The 21745-nt window shown below is 44.9% G+C and overlaps 1 protein-coding gene across 1 annotated transcript in view; it reads right to left on the bottom strand.

Annotated features, from left to right (window-relative positions):
- The window catches only part of LOC119930855 (alpha-1,6-mannosyl-glycoprotein 4-beta-N-acetylglucosaminyltransferase-like), a 35359-nt gene that overhangs the window by 8054 nt on the left and 5560 nt on the right, over positions 1 to 21745 (bottom strand). The window contains exons 2-4 of the mRNA XM_038749573.1: positions 15045 to 15180; positions 3276 to 3410; positions 1930 to 2077 (exon numbers count right to left, since the gene is read on the bottom strand). Coding sequence (XP_038605501.1) covers positions 1930 to 2077; positions 3276 to 3377 — 250 coding nt within the window. The 5' untranslated portion in view covers positions 3378 to 3410; positions 15045 to 15180. The remainder of the gene's footprint in view (positions 1 to 1929; positions 2078 to 3275; positions 3411 to 15044; positions 15181 to 21745) is intronic.

Raw genomic sequence — 21745 nt, 5'->3', positions numbered from 1 at the left:
CATTACATTATATATTATATTATATTATATTATTATATTATATTATATTATATTATATTATATTATATTATATTTTACATTACATTACATTGCATTATATTATAGTCTTTTAGACTGTGAGCCCACTGTTGGGTAGGGACTGTCTCTACATGTTGCCAACTTGTGCTTCCCAAGTGCTTAGTACAGTGCTCTGCACACAGTAAGCGCTCAATAAATATGATTGATTGATATTATATTATATTATATCATATTCGATATATTACATTATGTTACATTATATTACATTATATTACATTATCTTATCTTATATTATATGCGATATTTTACATTATATCACATATTAAATTATCTTCTTATATTATATTATATGAGATATATTACATTCTATTACATTATCTTATCTTGTATTGTATTGTATTATATTATACATGATATATTACACTATATTACATTATATCTTATCATATTATATATGGTGTATTATATTATAACATTACATTGCACTATATTATATATCATATTATATTATATTATACTGTACTATATTATATTACATTATACTGTACTATATTATATCATATCATATTATATTATACTGTACTATATTATATTAGTTATAATTATGTTCATAATTATAATAAAAGAGTTATAAAATTATAATTATATTATATTAATATACTATATATATTTTAAGGTTACAAATCCTCCTCCAAGAGGCTTTCTCTGATTAAGCCCTCTCAGACAAGCAGCAAGGTGGAGTAAATGGAGCCTGGGCTTGGGAGTCTGAAGGTCCTGAGTTCTAATTCTGCCCCACCACTTATCTGCTGTGTGACCTTGGGCAAGTCCCTTCACTTTTCTGTGTCTCTGTTATCTGTAAAAAATGGGGATTAAGGGTGTGAGCCTAATGTGGGACAGGGTTAGCTTGTATCTACCCCAGCACTTAGAACAGTGCTTCTCCCTTCTAGACTGTGAGCCCATTGTTGGGTAGGGACCTTCTCTGTATGTTGCCAACTTGTACTTCCCCAGCGCTTAGTACAGTGCTCTGCACACAGTAAGTGCTCAATAAATACGATTGAATAAATGACTGAATGCTTGGCCCGTAGTAAGTGCTTAACAAGTACTATTATTATTATTATTATTATTATTATTATTATTATCATTTTTCCTGGCTGGCTTTCCGTTCTGCATCATCAATGCACTTTATCTGTGACCTTTGGACCTTTGATATTCACCCCAACTCCACAGCATTTATGTACATATCTTTAACTTATACATTAGATATTATCAATTATTTATTCATACTAATATCTGTCTCCTCTTCTAGTTATGGGCAGGGAATGTGCCAGCTAATTCTACTGTATTGTAATAATAATAATAATAATAATGGCATTTATTAAGTGCTTACTATGTGCAAAGCACTGTTCTAAGCACTGGGGAGGTTACAAGGCGATCAGGTTGTCCCACGGGGGGCTCACAGTCTTCATTCCCATTTGACAGATGAGGGAACTGAGGCCCAGGGAAGTGAAGTGACTTGCCCAAGGTCACACGGCTGACAACTGGTGGAGCCGGGATTTGAAGCCGTGACCAATGATTCCAAAGCCCGGGCTCTTTCCTCTGAGCCGCGCTGCTACTACCCCGAGCGCTCAGTACAGTGCTCTGCACGTAGTAAGTGCTCAATAAACACCACTGATATTGATTGGCTGACCAATTGTCAGCTGGGTGACTTTGGGCAAGTCACTTCACTTCTCTGGGCCTCAGGTCCCTCATCTGTAAAATGGGGATGAAGACTGTGAGCCCCCCGTGGGACAACCGGATCACCTTGTAACCTCCCCAGCGCTTAGAACGGTGCTTTGCACATAGTAAGGGCTTAATAAATGCCATTATTATTATTATTATCATTATTATTATTATTGACTGGAAGATACTCACTTTTGACTGGTGGCGGGGCTCCAGCCAGGTAATGGAAAGACAGGTTGAGGAGGGCGGAGTTGTTAGAGAGTTCTTGGAAGGGAGTCAGGTGGCCATTGGCGTTGAGTTGTCGCTGCACCAATAGCCAAGCCAAATGCTTCTTCTCCTCCTGGGGATGGGAGAAGACTCAACTTCCAGGGAAAGGTTCCCGAGATCCCCAGAGGGGAGCATTCATCCATTCAATCATTCATTCATAATCATAATAATGATAATCAATCAATCAATCGTATTTATTGAGCGCTTACTGGGTGCAGAACACTGTACTAAGCGCTTGGGAAGTACAAGTTGGCAACATAGAGAGACGGTCCCTACCCAACAGTGGGCTCACAGTCTAGAATTATTATTATTTGAAGCAGCGTGGCTCGGGGGAAAGAGCCCGGGCTTTGGAGTCAGGGGTCATGGGTTCGAATCCCGGCTCTGCCAACTGTCAGCTGGGTGACTTTGGGCAAGTCACTTCGCTTCTCTGGGCCTCAGTTCCCTCATCTGTAAAATGGGGATTAAGACTGCGAGCCCCCCGTGGGACAACCTGATCTCCTTGTAATCTCCCCAGCGCTTAGTACAGTGCTTTGCACATAGTAAGCGCTTAACAAGTGCCATCATCATTATTATTATCAGTCAATCGTATTTATTGAGCACTTACTGTGTGCAGAGCACTGTACTAAGCGCTTGGGAAGTCCAAGTTGGTTTTGAAGTATATATATGTATATATATATAAGCAGACTAGCTTATATATAAGCTTATATATATATATATATATATACAAGCAGACTAGCTTGTATATATATATGTATATATATATATAAGCAGACTAGCTTATATATAAGCTTATATATATATATATATATATAAGCAGACTAGCTTATATATAAGCTTATATATATATATATATATATATATATATATATATATATATATATATATATAAGCAGACTAGGTGAAAGAGATGGGGAAGCATTGGCCACAGAGGAGAGAGGCCTCTCCCACCCTTCAATCAATCAATCAATCAATCAATCAATCGTATTTATGGAGCACTGACTGTGTGCAGAGCACTGTACTAAGCGCTTGGGAAGTTCAAGTTGGCAACATATAGAGACAGTCCCTACCCAACAGTGGGCTCACAGTCTAGAATTATTATTATTAACAAAATAAATAGTAAATATGTACAAGTAATACATAGAGTAATAAATCTGTACAAATATATATGTACGGGAGCAGGGGTGAGATTTCTGAATACTGCCCCCCCGTGATCCCACAGAGACCAGGATTCCGCTTTGCCTCAGTTTCCCACGCCGCGCTCCAGAACTCACTAGCAAAGGGTCTTCGTTCTCCTCGGTGAACATTCGGAGGAAGAAGCCCAGAAGGGCGAAAGCCATCACAGCCCAGACAGAGCGACGGAGAGAGCAGCGCATGGCTGCCGGGCAGGGAAGCAGGAGAGCTCTGCCCTGCAGAGAAGGAAAAAAGGAGAAGCAATCATTCATTCGATCGTATTTATGGAGCGCTGACTGTGTGCAGAGCACTGTATTAAGCGCTTGGGAAGCCCAAGTCGGCAACATGTAGAGACGGTCCCTACCCAACAGCAGGCTCACAGTCGAGAAGGGGGAGACAGACAGCAAAACAGGTGGACAGGTGTCAAGTCATCGGGACAAAATGAATTTTCCTTTCCCAAAGACTTAGTAGTCTTGTCGTGATTTGTCGTGTCACATGACACTTTTCAGAACCAAAAAGGAGAGGGAATGTATGAGTAACCATTCATAAAACATGATCAATCAATCAATCAATCATATTTATTGAGCGCTTACTGTGTGCAGAGCACTGTACTAAGCGCTTGGGAAGTCCAAGTCGGCAACATCTAGAGACGGTCCCTACCCAACAGTGGGCTCACAGTCGAGAAGGGGGAGACAGACAGCAAAACATGTGGACAGGTGTCAAGTCGTCAGGACAAAATGAATTTTCCTTTCCCAAAGACTTAGTAGTCTTGTCGTGATTTGTCGTGCTGCACCACACTTTTCAGAACCAAAAAGGAGAGGGAATGTATGAGTAACCATTCATAGTCATAAAACATGATCAGTCAATCAATCAATCAATCGTATTTATGGAGCGCTCACTGTGTGCAGAGCACTGTACTAAGCGCTTGGGAAGTCCAAGTTGGCAACATCTAGAGACGGTCCCTACCCAACAGTGGGCTCACAGTCGAGAAGGGGGAGACAGACAGCAAAACATGTGGACAGGTGTCAAGTCGTCAGGACAAAATGAATTTTCCTTTCCCAAAGACTTAGTAGTCTTGTCGTGATTTGTCATGTCGCATGACACTTTTCAAAACGAAAAAGGAGAGGGAATGTATGAGTAACCATTCGTAGTCATAAAATATGATCAATCAATCAATCATATTTATTGAGCGCTTACTGTGTGCAGAGCACTGTACTAAGCGCTTGGGAAGTACAAATTGGCAACATCTAGAGACGGTCCCTACCCAACAGCGGGCTCACAGTCGAGAAGGGGGAGACAGACAGCAAAACATGTGGACAGGTGTCAAGTCGTTGGAACAAAATGAATTTTCCTTTCCCAAAGACTTAGTAGTCTTGTCGTGATTTGTCATGTCGCATGACACTTTTCAGAACCAAAAAGGATAGGGAATGTATGAGTAACTATTCATAGTCATAAAACATGATCAATCAATCAATCAATTGCATTTATTGAGCGCTTACTGTGTGCAGAGCACTGTACTAAGCACTTGGGAAGTACAAGTTGGCAACATATAGAGACGGTCCCTACCCAACAGTGGGCTCAAAGTCTATCTATTCTATTCTATAATGAACTACCTTTATCAATCAAGATATAACCACCATGTCACCTTTCAAAGAGAGAGTCATCCAATTAATTTACACTAACCTATATCTGCCTTTTCATAAGGGCCGAAGAAACAAGATCCGAGTTACATCCAATATTGCATCAGATATTTGGAACTGTAGAAAGGCTCTAAATCGATCAACCAACCAACCGATCCATCAGTCAATGAGTGATTACTGTGTGTGGACCGCTGAACTAAGCGCTTGGGAGAGCAAGGAGAAGCAGCGTGGCCTTGTAGAAAGAGCCCGGAGTCAAAGGACCTGGGTTCTAATCCGGCCTCTGTGGCTCGTCTGCTGCGTGTGACCTTGTGCAAGTCACTTCACCTCTCTGGGCCTCAGTTATTTCACCTGTAAAATGAGGATTGATACGGTGAGGCCCGCGGGGGACGTGGACTGTGTCCAACCTGATTAGCTTGGATCTACCCCAGGGCTTGATACAGTGCCTGGTACCTAATAAGCAGAAGCGTGAACAAAACAAAACATATTAACAAATTAAAATAAATAGAATAAACATGTACAAATAAAATAAATAGAGTAATAAATACGTACAAACATATGTACATATATAAAGGTGCTGTGGGGAGGGAAAGGAGGTAAGGCGGGGGGGATGAGGAGGGGGAGGAAGGGGAGAGGAAGTTTACTTGTACATATTTATTTTATTTTGTTGATATGTTTTGTTTTGTTCTCTGTCTCCGCCTTCTAGACTGTGAGCCCACTGTTGGGTAGGGACCGTCTCTATATGTTGTCAACTTGGACTTCCCAAGCGCTTAGTACAGTGCTCTGCACACAGTAAGCACTCAATAAATACGATTGAATGAATTGAATGAATGAATGAAAGCGTGGCTTAGTGGAAAGAGCCCGGGCTTGGGAGTCAGAGGTCGTGGGTTCTAATCCCGGCTCCGCCACTTGTCCGCTGTGTGACCTTGGGCGAGTCACAACTTCTCTGTGCCTCAGTTCCCTCATCTGTCAAATGGGGGTTAAGACTGTGAGCCCCATGAGGGACAACCTAACTGCCTTGTATCTACCCCAGCTCTTAGAACAGTGCTTGGAATATAGTAAGCACTTATTCATTCATTCAGTTGTATTTATTGAGCGCTTACTGTGTGCAGAGCACTGTATTAATCAATCAATCAATCAATCAATCGTATTTATTGAGCGCTTACTGTGTGCAGAGCACTGTACTAAGCACTTGGGAAGTACAAGTCAGCAACAGATAGAGACGGTCCCTACCCAACAGCGGGCTCACAGTCTAGAAGGGGGAGACAGACAACAAAACAAAACATATAAACCAAATAAAATAAATAGAATAAATACGTACAAGTAAAACAAATAGAGTAATAAATACGTACAAGCATTTGTACATATATACAGGTGCTGTGGGGAGGGGAAGGAGGTAAGGCGGCTTAACAAATACCAACATTATTATTATTATTAATAAAAGCTTAACAAATGCCATTAAAAAATACAGCAGAGTTCTTTGCCCTCCAGGAGCTTACTGCCTAAAAGGACAGGTATTAAAGTAAGTTATAGGTATGTACTTTAGTGCTGAAACTGGGAGCCTTCATTCATTCATTCATTCATTCAATTGTATTTATTGAGCGCTTACTGTGTGCAGAACACTGTACTAAGCGCTTGGGAAGCACAAGTTGGCAACAGATAGAGACGGTCCCTACCCAACAGCGGGCTCACAGTCTAGAAGGGGGAGACAGACAACAAAACAAAACATATAAACCAAATAAAATAAATAGAATAAATATGTACAAGTAAAACAAATAGAGCAATAAATATGCACAAACATATATACATATATATAGGTGCTGTGGGGAGGGGAAGAAGGTAAGGCGGCTTAGCAAAGACCAACATTATTATTATTATTATTTTTAATAATAAAAGTTTAAGAAATACCATAAAAAAATACTGCAGAGTTCTTTGCCCTCCAGGAACTTACCGCCTAAAAGGACAGGTATTAAAAAGTAAGTTATAGGTATGTACTCTAGTGCTGAAACCGGGAGCATTCATTCATTCATTCATTCAGTCGTATTTATTGAGCGCTTAATGTGTGCAGAGCACTGTACTAAGCGCTTGGGAAGTACAAGTCGGTAACATATAGAAACGGTCCCTACCCAACAGTGGGCTCACAATCTAGAAGGGAGAGGGGTGGATATTCGGTGCTTAAGGGGTACAAATCCAAGGCGGAGAGCATGGAAAGGCCTCTTACTCTCTCCCTCAATCAATATCTTATTTATTGAGCACTTTCTGTTTGCAGAGCACTGTACTAAATACTTGGAATATAACAATATAACAGAGTTGGTAGACCTGTTCCCTGCCCACCATGAACTTACAGTGTAGAGGAGGAAAACAGGCACTAATATAAATGAATAAATTATGGCTATATACCAAAGTTCTGTGGGGTTGAGGGAGGGGTGAATAAAAGGTGTCAATACAAGGGCATCTTGGAGGAGATGAGATTTTATTGATAATAATAATAATAATAATAATAATGGCATTTGTTAAGTGCTTACTATGTGCAAAGCACTGTTCTAAGCACTGGGGAGGTTACAAGGTGATCAGGTTGTCCCACGGGGGGCTCACAGTCTTAATCTCCATTTTACAGATAAGGTAACTGAGGCCCAGAGAAGTGAAGTGACTGGCCCAAAGTCACACAGCTGACAGTTGGTGGAGCGGGGATTTGAACCCATGACCTCTGACTCCAAAGCCCGGGCTCTTTCTACTGAGCCACGCTTTGAAAGTGGGGAGAATGGATATCTCTTGGACATGAAGAGAAGCAGCGTGGCTTAGTGGAAAGATTCTGGGCTTGGGAGTCAGAGGGCATGGGTTCTAATTCTGCCTCCACCACTTGTCTTCTGTGTGATCTTGGGCAAGTCACTTGACTTCTCTGTGCCTCAGTTACCTCATCTGTAAAATGGGGATTAAAAGTGTGAGCCCCACGTGGGACAACTTGATCACCCTGTATCTACCCTAGCGCTTAGAACAGTGCTTAGCACATAGTAAGAGCTTAACAATACCATAATTATTATTATTATGAAGAGGGAGGGCGTTCCAGGCCAGAAGCAGGATCCTTCTCTCAGGTCCTTTCCTCCTGAGCTCCCTCTGGGCAGGGAATCTACCAACTCTTTTATATTGTATTTTCCCAAGTGCTTAATATAGTGCTCTGTGCACAGAAAGCGCTCAATAAATACCACTGACTCACTGACTGATTGGGTTTTCCCTTCTCCTCAGGCTGGGATAATAATGGTAATGATGGTATTTGTTGAGCGCTTACTTTATGTCAGGCACCGTACTAAGCGCTGGGGTGGCTACAGGCAAATCGAGTTGGACACAGTCCCTGTCCCATGTGGGGCTCACAGCCTCAATTCCCATTTCACAGATGAAGTAACTGAAGCACGGAGAATAATAATAATAATAATAAAATAATAATAATAATAATAGCATTTGTTAAGCGCTTACTATGTACAAAGCACTGTTCTAAGCACTGGGGAGGATACAAGGTGATCAGGTTGTCCCAAGGGGGGCTCTCAGTCTTCATCCCCATTTTACAGATGAGGTAACTGAGGCACAGAGAAGTGAAGTGGCTTCCCCCGGTCACCCAGCAGAGAAGTGGCGGAGCCGGGATTAGAACCCATGACCTTCTGACTCCTGGGCCCGTGCTCTATCCTCCCCGCCATGTCGCTGCTATCTCCCGGTCCCCTTCCGAGGACGCCGACTCAATCAATCAATCAATCAATCGTATTTATTGAGCGCTTACTGTGTGCAGAGCACTGTACTAAGCGCTTGGGAAGTACAAGCTGGCAACATATAGAGACAGTCCCTACCCAACAGTGAGCTCACAGTCTAGAAGGGGGAGACAGAGAACAAAAGCAAACATACTAACAAAATAAAATAGAATAGATAGGTACAAGTAAAATAGACTCCCCTTCCTGGTTTCATTTTATCAGTCCCCTAGCCTCCAGTGGACTCTTGGTAAGTAGTTAACCTTCACCAAGGTCCTCATTTCCACACCACCTTCTGACTGGTTTCTGGATCATTCCTTCATTCATTCAGTCGCATTTATTGAGCGCTTACCATGTGCAGAGTGCTGTACTGAGCGCTTGGGAAGTACAAGTCGGCAGCATACAGAGACGGTCTCTACCCAACGACAGGCTCACAGGATCAGGGGTGTGGGATGGGCGAGTTGGCTAATTTGAGGATCCTACTATTCACGCCCAGTCCTGAGTACGTTTCTTGGAGGGAAGGGATCGTGTCTTTGCTTTTATTTCTACATGTCCCCCATTGCTTAGTACAGGGCTCCGCCCAAGGTAGGAAATCAGTAAATATCCTCCTTGACCTCTCGGATGTCTTTGATTGGGGTACCACTCCCTCTTCTTGATAATCCTGTCTAGGTTTGTTTCACCAACGCAGTTCTCTCCTGCTTTTCCTCCTACCGCTCCGGCCATTCCTTCTCAAATCTCTTTCACTGACTTTTCTTCGGCCTTGACTTTTCTTCGGCCTCTCGCCACCCGACTGCGGGTGTTTCTCAAGGCTCCTTTCCCAGGCCTCTTCTCACTTGATAGTCACTCATCCACTCCCACGGTTTCAGCCGCCACCTCCACGCAGATGATTCCCAAATCAATCAAACAATCAATCAATCGTATTTATTGAGAGCTTACTGTGTGCAGAGCACTGTACTAAGCGCTTGGGAAGTACAAGTCGGCAACATATAGAGACGGTCCCTACCCAACAGTGGGCTCACAGTCTAGGAGGGGGAGACAGATAACAAAACCAAACATATTAACAAAATAAAATAAATAAATAAATACACGTTAAATACACGCTACATCCCTCTCAGTCTTAGTACAGTGCTCTGCACACAGTAAGCGCTCAATAGATATGATTGAATGAATGAATGAATGAATGGTCTCTCAACCTCCAGCCTCCTCCCTCTCCAGTCCATATTCAGCTCTGCTGCTCAGATTACCAATCAATCAATCAGGGGTAAATACTGAGTGCTTACTATGTGCAGAGCACTATACTAATCAATCAATCAATCATATTTACTGAGCGCTTACTGTGTGCAGAGCACTGTACTAAGGGCTTGGGAAGTACAAGTTGGCAACATATAGAGACAGTCCCTACCCAACAGTGGGCTCACAGTCTAGATGGTACTAAGCACTCAGATTACCAATCAATCAATCAGGGGTAAAAAATGAGTGCTTACTATGTGCAGAGCACTGTACTAAGCCCTTGGGAGAGTACAATACAACCGAATCAGCAGACACTTTCCCCGACCGTAACGAGCTCACATCTTTTTGCACACACATTTCTCCACAATGCAAAACCCTGAAATCGCTAACCACTCATTTTGCCTCAAACGCAAGCTCCTGACTCTTGGCTTTAAGGCTCTCTGTCAGCCCTTTCCCCTCCAACCTAATCACTGTTTTTTTCTCCTACTCCCAATTTTTACGGTATTTGCCAAGCACTGTATTAAGTAATAATAACAATAGTGGTGTCTGTAAAGTGCTTACTATGGGCCAGCACTGTACTAAGCGCTGAGATAGGTACAAGTAAATTGGGTTAGACACAGACCCTGTCCCACGTGGGGCACACAGTTTTAATCCCCATTTTATAGATGAGGTAACATTGTATTTACTGTATTTGTTTTGTATTCAATTGTATTTATTGAGCAGTCCTGTGTGAAAAGCACTGCACTAAACGCTTAAGAGAGTACAATATAACAACAAACAGATACATTCCCTGCCCACAACGAGCTCACAGTCTAGAGGGGGAGACAGATATTAATGTACATAAATAAATAAATAGATAAATTACACATATATATACAGATAATACACTTGTGCTGTGGGGATGGCAGGGAGGATTCATTCATTCAATCGTATTTATGGAGAGCTTTCTACACGCAGAGCACTGTACTAAGCGTTTGGAAAGTGCAGTTCAGCAACAATTAGAGATAATCCCTGCCCACAACGGGCTCACAGTCTAGAAGATGAATGAAGAGAGCAAGTCAGGTCGACTACAGAAAGGAGTGGGAGAAGAGGAGAGGAGGGCTTAGTCAGGGAGGGCTTCTTGGAGGAGATGTGAAGGGGGGGAGAGCAATTATCTGTCTGATATGAGGAGAGAAGTGAAGTGACTTGCCCAGGGACTCATAGCAGACAAGTGGCAGAGCCGGGATTAGAACCCAGGTTCTCCTGACTCCCAGGGTCATTCTCCATTCCTCCCGAACTCAGTGACGGCGAGTGATCCCTGCAAGATCCAGGCTGGCGGGAAAGCAATGGCAGTGTCCGTAGCTGTGGTTGTGACTAGCAAACTGTTAGTCCAGTGCTCTGCACACTGTCAGTGCTCAGTAAATACCATTAACTGATGGTTGTGGACTCTGAGCTGACAGGTGCTTATAATTCATCTCCTCTAGCCACAGCACCCTGCAACTCCTTTTGTTCTAATTTTTTGTATTTATCATCGCACCTGTCTATTTTGTGTTTTATTATTTCATCTTTCCTGGTGTATCTGTTGCCAATCCCCTCCCCTCCCTCTTTATTCTTAGACCGCGAACCCCTCGAGGGCTAGGGACCAGGCCTCTTGGCTGACTTCCCAACTTCCCGTCTCTCCCCACTTCGGTTCACACTTCACTCTGCTGCCCGGATCATTTTTCTACAGAAAAGTTTGGGCTGTGTTTCCCCACTCCTCAAGAACCTCTAATAATGATAATGATAGCATTTATTAAGCACTTACTATGTGCAAAACACTGTTCTAAGTGCTGGGGAGGTTAACAAGGTGATCGGGTTGTCCCACGGGGGGCTCACAGTCTTCATCCCCATTTTACAGATGAGGGAACTGAGAAACAGAGAAGTTAAGTGACTTGCCCAAAGTCACACAGCTGATAAGTGGTGGAGCCGGGATTTGAACCCAATGGTTCAAATGGCTCTAAAGAACTCAATGGTTCTAACGGTTGCCCATTCACCTCCACATCATACAGAAACTCTTTTCCACCGGCTTTAAAGCACTCAGTCACCTTGTCCTCTCTCCTACCTCAACTCGCTACTCTTCTACTACAATCCAGCCCACAAATGTCGCTCCTCTAATGCTAGCCTTCTCACTGTACCTCTGTACCACTGTACTTGGCATTAGCCTTGATTCCTCTCTCTCGTTCAACCCACATATCGAAGCCATCACTAAACCCTGTCAGTTCTACCACCACAATCCAAACTGGTCCCACATCATCCTATCCTGCCTTCATTATTGTATCAACCTCCTTGCTGACCTCCCTGCCTCCATCTCTCCTCACTGCAGTCCGTACTCCATTCTGCTGCCGGGATCGTTTTCCTTCATAAACATTCAGACCATGTTTTCCCCACTCCTCAGGAAACTTCAGTGCTTGCCCATCCACCTCCTTATCAGACAAAAACTCCTCACCATTTTCCCCCTCCTACCTCACCTCACTACTCTCTTTCTACAACCCAGCCAGCACACTTGGGTCTTAACATGCCAACTTTTTCACTGTACTTCAATCTCATCTATCTTGTCGCTGACCTCACGCCTACATCCTACCTCTGGCCTGGAAAGCCATCCCTCCTCATATTGGACAGATAATTGCTCTCCCCCACTTCACATCTCCTCCAAGGAGCCTTCCCTGACTAAGCCCTCCTCTCCTCTTCTTCCGCTCCATTCTGCGGCACCCTGACTCGCTCCCTTCATTCATTCATTCATTCATTCATTCATTCAATCGTATTTATTGAGCACTTACTGTGTGCAGAGCACTGTACTAAGCGCTTGGAAAGTACAATTTGGCAACAGATAGAGACAATCCCTACGCAACAACAGGCTCACAGTCTAGAAGGGGGAGACAGACAACGAAACAAAACATGTAGACAGGTGACAAAATCATCAGAACAAACAGACTTAAAGCTAAGTGCACATCATTAACAAAAGAAATAGAATACTAAATATGTACAAGTAAAAAATTAAAGTAATAAATCTGTACAAATATATATAAGTGCTGTGGGGAGGGAAAGGAGGTAGGGCGGGGGAGATGGGGGGGAGGAGAGGGAAAGGAGGGCTCAGTCTGGGAAGGCCTCTTGGAGGAGGTGAGCTCTCAGTAGGGCTTTGAAGGGAGGAAGAGAGCTGGCTTGGCGGATGTGTGGAGGGAGGACATTCCAAGCCAGGGGAAGGACATGGGCCAGGGGTCGACAGCGGGACAGGTGAGAATGAGATACAGAGAGGAGGTTAGCAGAGGAGCGGAGGGTGTGGGCTGGGCTGTAGAAGGAGAGAAGGGAGGTGAGGTAAGAGGGGGCGAGGTGATGGACAGCCTTGAAGCCGAGAGTGAGGAGTTTTTGCTTGATTCGTAGGTTGACAGGCAGCCACTGGAGATTTCTGAGGAGGGGAGTAACATGCCCAGAGTGTTTTTGCACAGAGATGATCCAGAAAGCAGCGTGAAGTATAGACTGAAGTGGGGAGAAACAGGAGGATGGGAGATCAGAGAGGAGGCTGATGCAGTAATCCAGTCGGGATAGGATGAGAGATTGAACCAGCAAGGTAGCGATTTGGATGGAGAGGAAAGGGCGGATCTTGGCGATGTTGCAGAGGTGAGACCGACAGGTTTTAGTGACGGCTTGGATGTGTGGGGTGAATGAGAGAGCGGAGTTGAGGATGACACCAAGGTTGTGGGCTTGTGAGACGGGAAGGATGGTAGTGCCGTCTACAGTGATGGGAAAGTCAGGGAGAGGGCAGGGTTTGGGAGGGAAGATAAGAAGTTCAGTGTTGGACATACTGAGTTTTAGATGGTGGGCAGACATCCAGATGGGGTGGGCAGACATCCAGACATCACCCTCCCTCCCGTCCCCCACAGCACATATGTACATGTCTGTCATTTATTTATTTTTATTAATGTCTGTCTCCCCCTCTAGACTGTAAACTCGCTGTGGGCAGGGAATGTGTCTGTTATATTATCTTGTACTCTCCTAACGCTTTGTATAGTGCTCTGCACACAGTAAGTGCTCAATAAATATGTTTGACTGACTAATTCTTACCCATGTACGTCTTCCCAGTGCTTGGCCCAATGATCTGCATCCCACAGGCACTCAAGCATGACTACTACTAACACCCTCAGCGTGGCTCAGTGGAAAAGAGCACGGGCTTTGGAGTCAGAGGTCATGGGTTCAAATCCCAGCTCTGCCAATTGTCAGCTGTGTGACTTTGGGTAAGTCACTTCACTTCTCTGTGTCTCAGTTACCTCATCTGGAAAATGGGGATTAAGACTGTGAGCCCCCACCGTGGGACAACCTGATCACCTTGTAACCTCTCCAGTGCTTAGAACAGTGCTTTGCACATAGTAAGCGCTTAATAAATGCCATTATTATTATTATTATTATTATCATTATTATCATGATTACCCTCCCAGAGGTGAGTTTGGCTGAAAGGGATGAGCAAGGTTCCTTCTGGCGTAGACCCATGACTTCCCCAAAGGTCAACTAAACTGGGGTGTAAGGGAGGCATCAATCAGGACTGTGATACTAGCACAGAAGGAGAGTGAAGCGGCGGGGAGTGGTCTCTGGAGGACTTGCTGTGTACCCCTCTTCCCCCAACCCACTTACTACCCCCCTACTAGAGTGCCAAGTGGCCCAGCCCAAATCCCACCACCCTTGCAGGGGCTGGGTATGAAAGGGGTGAAAAATGACAAACAAATGAGAAGCAGCGTGGCTCAGTGGAAAGAGCACAGGCTTTGGAGTCAGAGGTCAGGGGTTCAAATCCCGGCCCCGCCAACTGTCAGCTGTGTGACTTTGGGCAAGTCACTTCACTTCTCTGGGCCTCAGTTACCTCACCTGTAAAATGGGGATTAAGACTGTGAGCCCCCCGTGGGGCAACCTGATCACCTTGTAACCTCCCCAGCGACTAGAACAGTGCTTTGCCCATAGTAAGCGCTTAATAAATGCCATTAAAAAAACCAAACAAACACATCCCCGTCCTTCTCCCTGGAATCTCATCTCCCACTTCCAGACTATTCTCCTGGATTCTTTTACTTCAAGTCTCCCCTCTTCAGTCCGCGCTTCCTCCACAAGGACTCTTTGCCTGGAAGTCCTTTCTCCCCCGCTTTCCCTTCTTTGCCCCCAGATGGAGAAGGAGGAGAAAGAGAGACAGAGAGAGACGGAAAGAGACAGAGAGGGGTTGGGGGGGTGGGTAGAGTAGGGGAAAAAGAAGTTACAGGGAAGGTAAAACATCCACCTTTGGTCTGGAGATCGTCACCACCAGGGGCCTGTCCAAGTCATTTTATCCATTTGCCGCACGCCGGGTGGACTCTTTACCGATGCCAATCTCTTCTCGGTGTCCAAGGTGTTCTTTCTTTCTCCTCCTCCTCCACCTGGAAGGAACGAATGAGGAGGCGGGGCCGGAGCGGGATGGTGTTGGATGGGTCCCAGTACTTGGATCCTTTAATCCCCAGACCGGCTGAACCTGTCCAGGCCCTCCCGGATGGACACTCCCCTCCCCAGCCTTTGTTTGCCACTGAGCTGGGACCAGGCGAGGGCCTCTGCTCCCCGGGCTACTCCTCGGCGGGCTGGCAAACTCTGGGACGGGCCTAGCCGGGCACCTGCCCATGGACGGGATCCTCCCTCCTAACGGGAACCATCTCAGCCTGCAGCCCGGGTGATGCATCTAATGTTTCCCCGAGCTCCCATCGGTCCTGCCTCTTCCCTGCCGGCAGCACCAGTGATCCAAGAAAGCCTATCGCTGGGGCAGGGCTCTTTTTCCGCTCAGGGAAGAGTGTGAGTCCTTGTGTCTGGGAGGAAGGAAAGATTCCCGCATTTGTTTCTCCCTCTCTAGACTTTAAGCTCGTGGCAGGCAGGGAACGTGTTTACCAGTTCTGTCTTACTCTCCCAAGTGCTTAGTACAGTGCTCTGCACACGGTAAGTGCTCAATAAATAAGAATAGTCGTTATTACGGTATCCGTTAAGCGCCTACGTGCACCGTACTAAAGGCTGGGGTAGATACAAGATAAGCAAGGTGGACTCAGTTCTTCTTCAACATGGGGCTCACAGTCTAAGTAGGAGGGAGTAGGATTGCATCACCGTTTTACAGATGAGGAAACTGAGGGACAGAAAAGTTGAGTGACTTGCCGAGGATCACACAGCAGAGAAGGGGCAGAGCCAGGATTGGATTTCCAGCCCTGTGCTTTTTCCACTAGGAAAAACTACTGTTTCCAGGAACATTTCCAAGAGGCCTTCCCTGACTAAGTCCTCCTTTCCTCTTCCGCCTCTCCCTTCTGCATCACACTGACTTGCTCCCTTTATTCATCCCCCCTCCCGGCCCCGCAGCATTTACATAAATACACGTGTAATTCAATTATCTATATTAATGTCTTTCTCCCCCTCTAGACGGTAAGCTCGTTGTGGGAAGGGAATCCGTCTGTGGTATTGCTATAGGTACTCCCCCAAGCACTTAGTACAGAGTTCTGCACACAGTAAGTGCTCCATTAATACAACTGCCTGACTCCCTCCCCCATCCAACCCCCCGACTCCCACCCCCGATCCCAGTTTCCCCTTCAGAAAAGGAGTGGAGGGAATGATCCAGAACCGGCAACATCCTGAAGCTGAGGATGTAAGGCAGCCTTGCCCATTTGCCAAGGAATAATAATAATAATGATGGCATTTGTTAAGTGCTTACTATGTGCAAAGCACTGTTCTAAGCCCTGGGGGGGGGGGGTGCAAGGTGATCAGGTTGTCCCACGAGGGGCTTAATCCCCAACTGAGGCCCAGAGAGGTTAAGTGACTTGCCCAAAGTCACACAGCTGACAAGTGGCGGAGGTGGGATTAGAACTCAGGATTTCTGGCTCCAAAGTCCGTGCTCTTTCCACTGAGCCACGCTGCTTCTCACACTGTGGGAGTTGGGGGGTTGGGTGGGGGATGGAGTCAGTCAGTTGCATTTATTGAGCACTTACTGTGTGCAGAACTCTGTACTAAGTGCTTGGGAGAGTACATACAGCAATACAACAGACGCATTCCCTTCCCGCAACGAGTTTGCCGTCTAGAGGGGGAGACGGACATTAAGGGAGAGTAGGGATTTCTGCCAGATGAGTGATGCCAGGAGGCGGATTCCATTAACAATGATAATAATCACTGCGGCTTTTGTTAAGCACTTACTATGTGCCAAGCACTGTACTAAGCACTGGGGTAGAGACAAGACAGCTAGGTAGGACGCTATCCCTGATCCACGTGGGGCTCACAATCTAGTGGAAAGGGAGAACAGAGAAGCAGCGTGGCTCGGTGGAAAGAGCCCGGGCTTTGGAGTTGGAGGTTATGGGTTCGAATTCGGCCTCTGCCTCATGTCTGCTGTGTGATCTTGGGCAAGTCACTTCTCTGAGCCTCAGTTCCCTCATCTGTAAAATGGGGATTAAGACTGTGAGCCCCACGTGGGACAACCTGATCACCCTGCATCCTTCCCAGCGCTTAGAACAGTGCTTTGCACATAGTAAGCGCTTAACAAATGTCAATTATTATTATTATTAACAGGGACTGAATTTCCATTTTACAGATGAGAAAAAAGAGGCCCAGAGAAGCTAAGTGACTTGCTCAGAAAGGTCACCCGGCAGGCATGTGGCAGAACTGGGATTAAAAACCTGGTCCTCTGATTTCCAGTTTTGTGCTCTTTCCGCTAGGCCCTGCTTTCTTTTAAACTGGAAAAGCACAGACGGCAGGTTTCAATTACGGAGCTAATCTGGCATCTCCCTCCCTCTTCGGTCAATCAATGCTATTTACTGAGCGCACACTGTGTGCAGAGTACTATACCGAGCACTCGGGAGAGTACGATACAACATAGTTGGTAGACGTGATCACTGTCCATAGTGAGCTTACAGTCTAGAGGGGAGAGGGACACTAATATGAACAAATCATCATCATCATCAATCGTATTTATTGAGCGCTTACTGTGTGCAGAGCACTGTACTAAGCGCTTGGGAAGTACAAATTGGCAACATATAGAGACGGTCCCTACCCAACAGTGGGCTCACAGTCTAAAAGGGGGAGACAGAGAACAAAACCAAACATACTAACAAAATAAAATAAATAGAATAGATATGTACAAGTAAAATAAATAAATAGAGTAATAAATATGTACAAACATATATACATATATACAGGTGCTGTGGGGAAGGGAAGGAGGTAAGATGCGGGGGACGGAGAGGGGGACGAGGGGGAGAGGAAGGAAGGGGCTCAGTCTGGGAAGGCCTCCTGGAGGAGGTGAGCTCTCAGTAGGGCCTTGAAGGGCCTTGAAATCAGTTGCTGGTAGGTATGAAAGTGCTATGGGGCTGAGGGTAGCGGGGGGGATATCGAATACCTAAAGGCTACAGATCCTTTGGGTATTAAAGGATACCCTTTAATATCCTTTAATTAAACGATACCCTTTAATATCCTTTAATATCTGGGGATTAAAACTGTGAGCCCCAGGTGGGACAACCTGATCACCTTGTAAACTCCCCAGCGCTTAGAACAGTGCTTTGCACATAGTAAGCGCTTCATAAATGCCATGATTATTATTATTATTATTATAGATCCAGATCTTTAGTAGCCTCGAGGGGTCTAAAGACATTTTTAGCTCTGAAAAGTTTAAGCTGGTTCTAAAATGATACGAATAAGACTACTTTTTATGGTACTTGGTATTTGTAAAGTACCTACTAATTAGAGAAGCAGCGTGGCTCAGTGGGAAAAGCCTAGGCTTCAGAGTCAGGGGTCACGGGTTCTAATCCCGCTCCACCACTTGTCAGCTGCATGAAGTCACTTCACTTCTCTGTGCCTCAGTTACCTCATCTGTAAAATGGGGATTACGACTGTGAGCCCCGTATGGGACAACCTGATTACCTTGTATTCCCCCCCACCCAATGCTTAGTGCATGGCGCTTAGTACAGTGCTCTGCACACAGTAAGCGCTCAATAAATACGATTGATGATGACATAGTAAGCGCTTAATAAATGCCATCGTTATTATTATTATTATTATTGGTTGCCAGGCACTGTACAAAGCACTGGGGAAGATATACAAGCTAATCAGGTTGGACATATCCATGTCCCACATGGGGCTCACAGTCTTAATCCCCATTTTCCAGATGAGGGAACTGAGGCACAGAGAAGTTAAGTGACTCGCCCAAGGTCACACATCGGGCAAGTGGTACAATTAGAACCTAGAACCCTCGACTCCCAGGTCCATGAACAGTCCATTAGGCCAGGCTGGTTCTCAGAAGTACTATTATTCATTCATTCATCCAATCGTATTTATGGAGCGCTTACTGTGTACAGCGCACCGTACTAAGCACTTGGAAAGTACAATTCAGCAATAAAGAGAGGCAGCCCCTGGCCACACTGGGCTTACAGTCCAGAAGGAGGGTGACAGACCTCAAAAAAGTAAACAGGCATCAATTTAAATAAATAGAATTACAGCTGTATACACATCAAAACAAGTAAACAGGTATCAATATGAATAAATAGAATTATATATATATATATATATACATCTATATATGTGTATATGTGGGGTGGGGAGAGGGACTGTCTATGTTGCCAACTTGTCCTTCCCAAGCGCTTAGTACAGTGCTCTGCACACAGTAAGCGCTCAGTAAATACGATTGAATGAAAAGGGAGTGAGTCGAGACAACGCGGAGGGGAGGCGGAGCTGAGGAAAAGGGGAATTTAGGGAAAAGCAGGGCTTAGTCAGGGCTTAGTAGTATTACTAACTACTACTAATGATATTTGTTAAGCGCCTATTATGAGCCAAGCCCTGTACTAGACGCTGGAGTAGATGCAAGATAATCAGGTCGGTCAATCAATCTTTCAATAAACGGTATTTATTGAGCACTTAGGATGTGCAGATCACTATTCTAAGTAATTGAGGGAGTACAATACAAGTGAATTGTCAGGTCGGATACAGTCCCTGTCCCACATAGTCTAAAACAGACGGATTTACCAGAAGTAACTGAACTGGGGGAAAACCAACCCATGACTCTTGATATTCGGCCATCCCAAGGGAGGGAGACTCTAGAGAGTTCACAGAAAGGACCCATCCCTGAGCCCCGGAGACTTTGAACTTGATCTACAGATTCGGTTTCTTCCATCTGGCTTTTCTCCGACATCACCTGACATTCTTATCGTACCCGCTTTGCAAGTTTCTTCCTAGCTCTGGGGGTCCAATGCATAGCGTGAGGCCTTGAGAAACCAGACAAGCCACAAATTACCTTTTGGGAGCTTTGGATGCAGGGTTCATTTGGATAGTAAATGAAGACTATGAGATTATATGGAAATAATCTTGCAAGTTTTACTTCTTAAACGTGACACCTGTCTACCTCCTTCCCTTCCCCACAGCACCTGTATATATGTATATATGTCTGGTTTTGTTCTCTGTCTCCCCCTTCTAGACTGTGAGCCCACTGTTGGGTAGGGACCGTCTCTATATGTTGCCAACTTGTACTTCCCAAGCGCTTAGTACAGTGCTCTGAACACAGTAAGCACTCAATAAATATGATTGATTGATTGTACATATTTATTACTCTATTTATTTATTTTACTTGTACATATCTATTCTATTTATTTTATTTTGTTAGTATGTTTGGTTTTGTTCTCTGTCTCCCCCTATTAGACTGTGAGCCCACTGTTGGGTAGGGACTGTCTCTATATGTTGCTGACTTGTACTTCCCAAGCGCTTAGTACAGTGCTGTGCACACAGTAAGCGCTCAATAAATATGATTGATAGATAGATAGGTACATGTTTTATTTTGTTGTCTGTCTCCCCCTTCTAGACTGTGAACCCGTTGGTAGGTAGGGACTGTCTCTATATGTTGCCGACTTGTACTTTCCAAGCGCTTAGTAAAGTGCTCTGCACACAGTAAGCACTCAATAAATACAATGGAATGAATGAATGAATGATAATGGGACTCCTCCTGTCTTGCTTTCTCTGCAGAATGTGCAGAGATGGAAAGAGGGCAAGGATTTTATGAGGGATGGGGGATGGGGAAAATAATAATAATAATAATTATGGCATTTATTAAGCGCTTACTATATGCAAAGCACTGTTCTAAGCGCTGGAGAGGTTACAAGGTGATCAGGTTGTCCCACGGGGGGCTCACAGTCTTCATCCCCATTTTTTATAGATGAGGTAACTGGGGCACAGAGAAGTGAAGTGACCTGCCCAAAGTCACACAGCTGACAACCGGCAGAGCCGGGATTTGAACCCATGACCTCTGACTCCAAAGCCCGGGCTCTTTCCACTGAGCCAGGCTGCTTCTCTGAAAATAGGCTCTAAAGATTTATATTATCATCCGTGGTTTTTACTGAGCGCTTACTGTATGCAGAGCACTGTGCTAAACGCTTGGGAGAGTATGATAAAACAGTTGGTAGACACGTTCCCTGCCCACAACAAGCTTACAATCTAGAGGGGAACTGCTTCCTCTGCCACCTCACCTCCCTGACTCCTCCCCACCCGTGATCCCAACCCATCCCATCCCATCCCATCCCATCGAACTAAGTCTAGTCTGTAAGCTCCTTTTTTTATGGCATTTGTTAAACGCTTACTTTGTGTCAAACACTGCTCTAAGCACTAGGAGAGATACAATTTAATCAGGCCAGACACAGTCCTCGTCCCACATGGGGCTCACAGTCTAAGTAGGAGGGAGAACGAGTATGAAATCCCCATTTTACAGAGGAGGAGACTGAGGCACAAGCGGGATTAAATGATTTGGCCAAGATCACACAGTAGACAAGTGGTGAGTCAGGGTTAAAATAATAATAACGTTGGTATTTGTTAAGCGCTTACTATGTGCAAAGCACTGTTCTAAGTACTGGGGAGGATACAAGGTGATCAGGTTGTCCCACGTGGGGCTCACAGTCTTCATCCCCATTTTCCAGAGCACAGAGAAGTAAAGTGGCCTGCCCAAAGTCACACAGCTGA

Source organism: Tachyglossus aculeatus, chromosome 7 (genome assembly GCF_015852505.1).
Source record: "Tachyglossus aculeatus isolate mTacAcu1 chromosome 7, mTacAcu1.pri, whole genome shotgun sequence".
Classification (NCBI taxonomy): domain Eukaryota; kingdom Metazoa; phylum Chordata; class Mammalia; order Monotremata; family Tachyglossidae; genus Tachyglossus; species Tachyglossus aculeatus.
The sequence above is the reverse complement of the archived record's forward strand: the minus strand, read 5'-3'. Positions and strand labels throughout refer to the sequence as shown.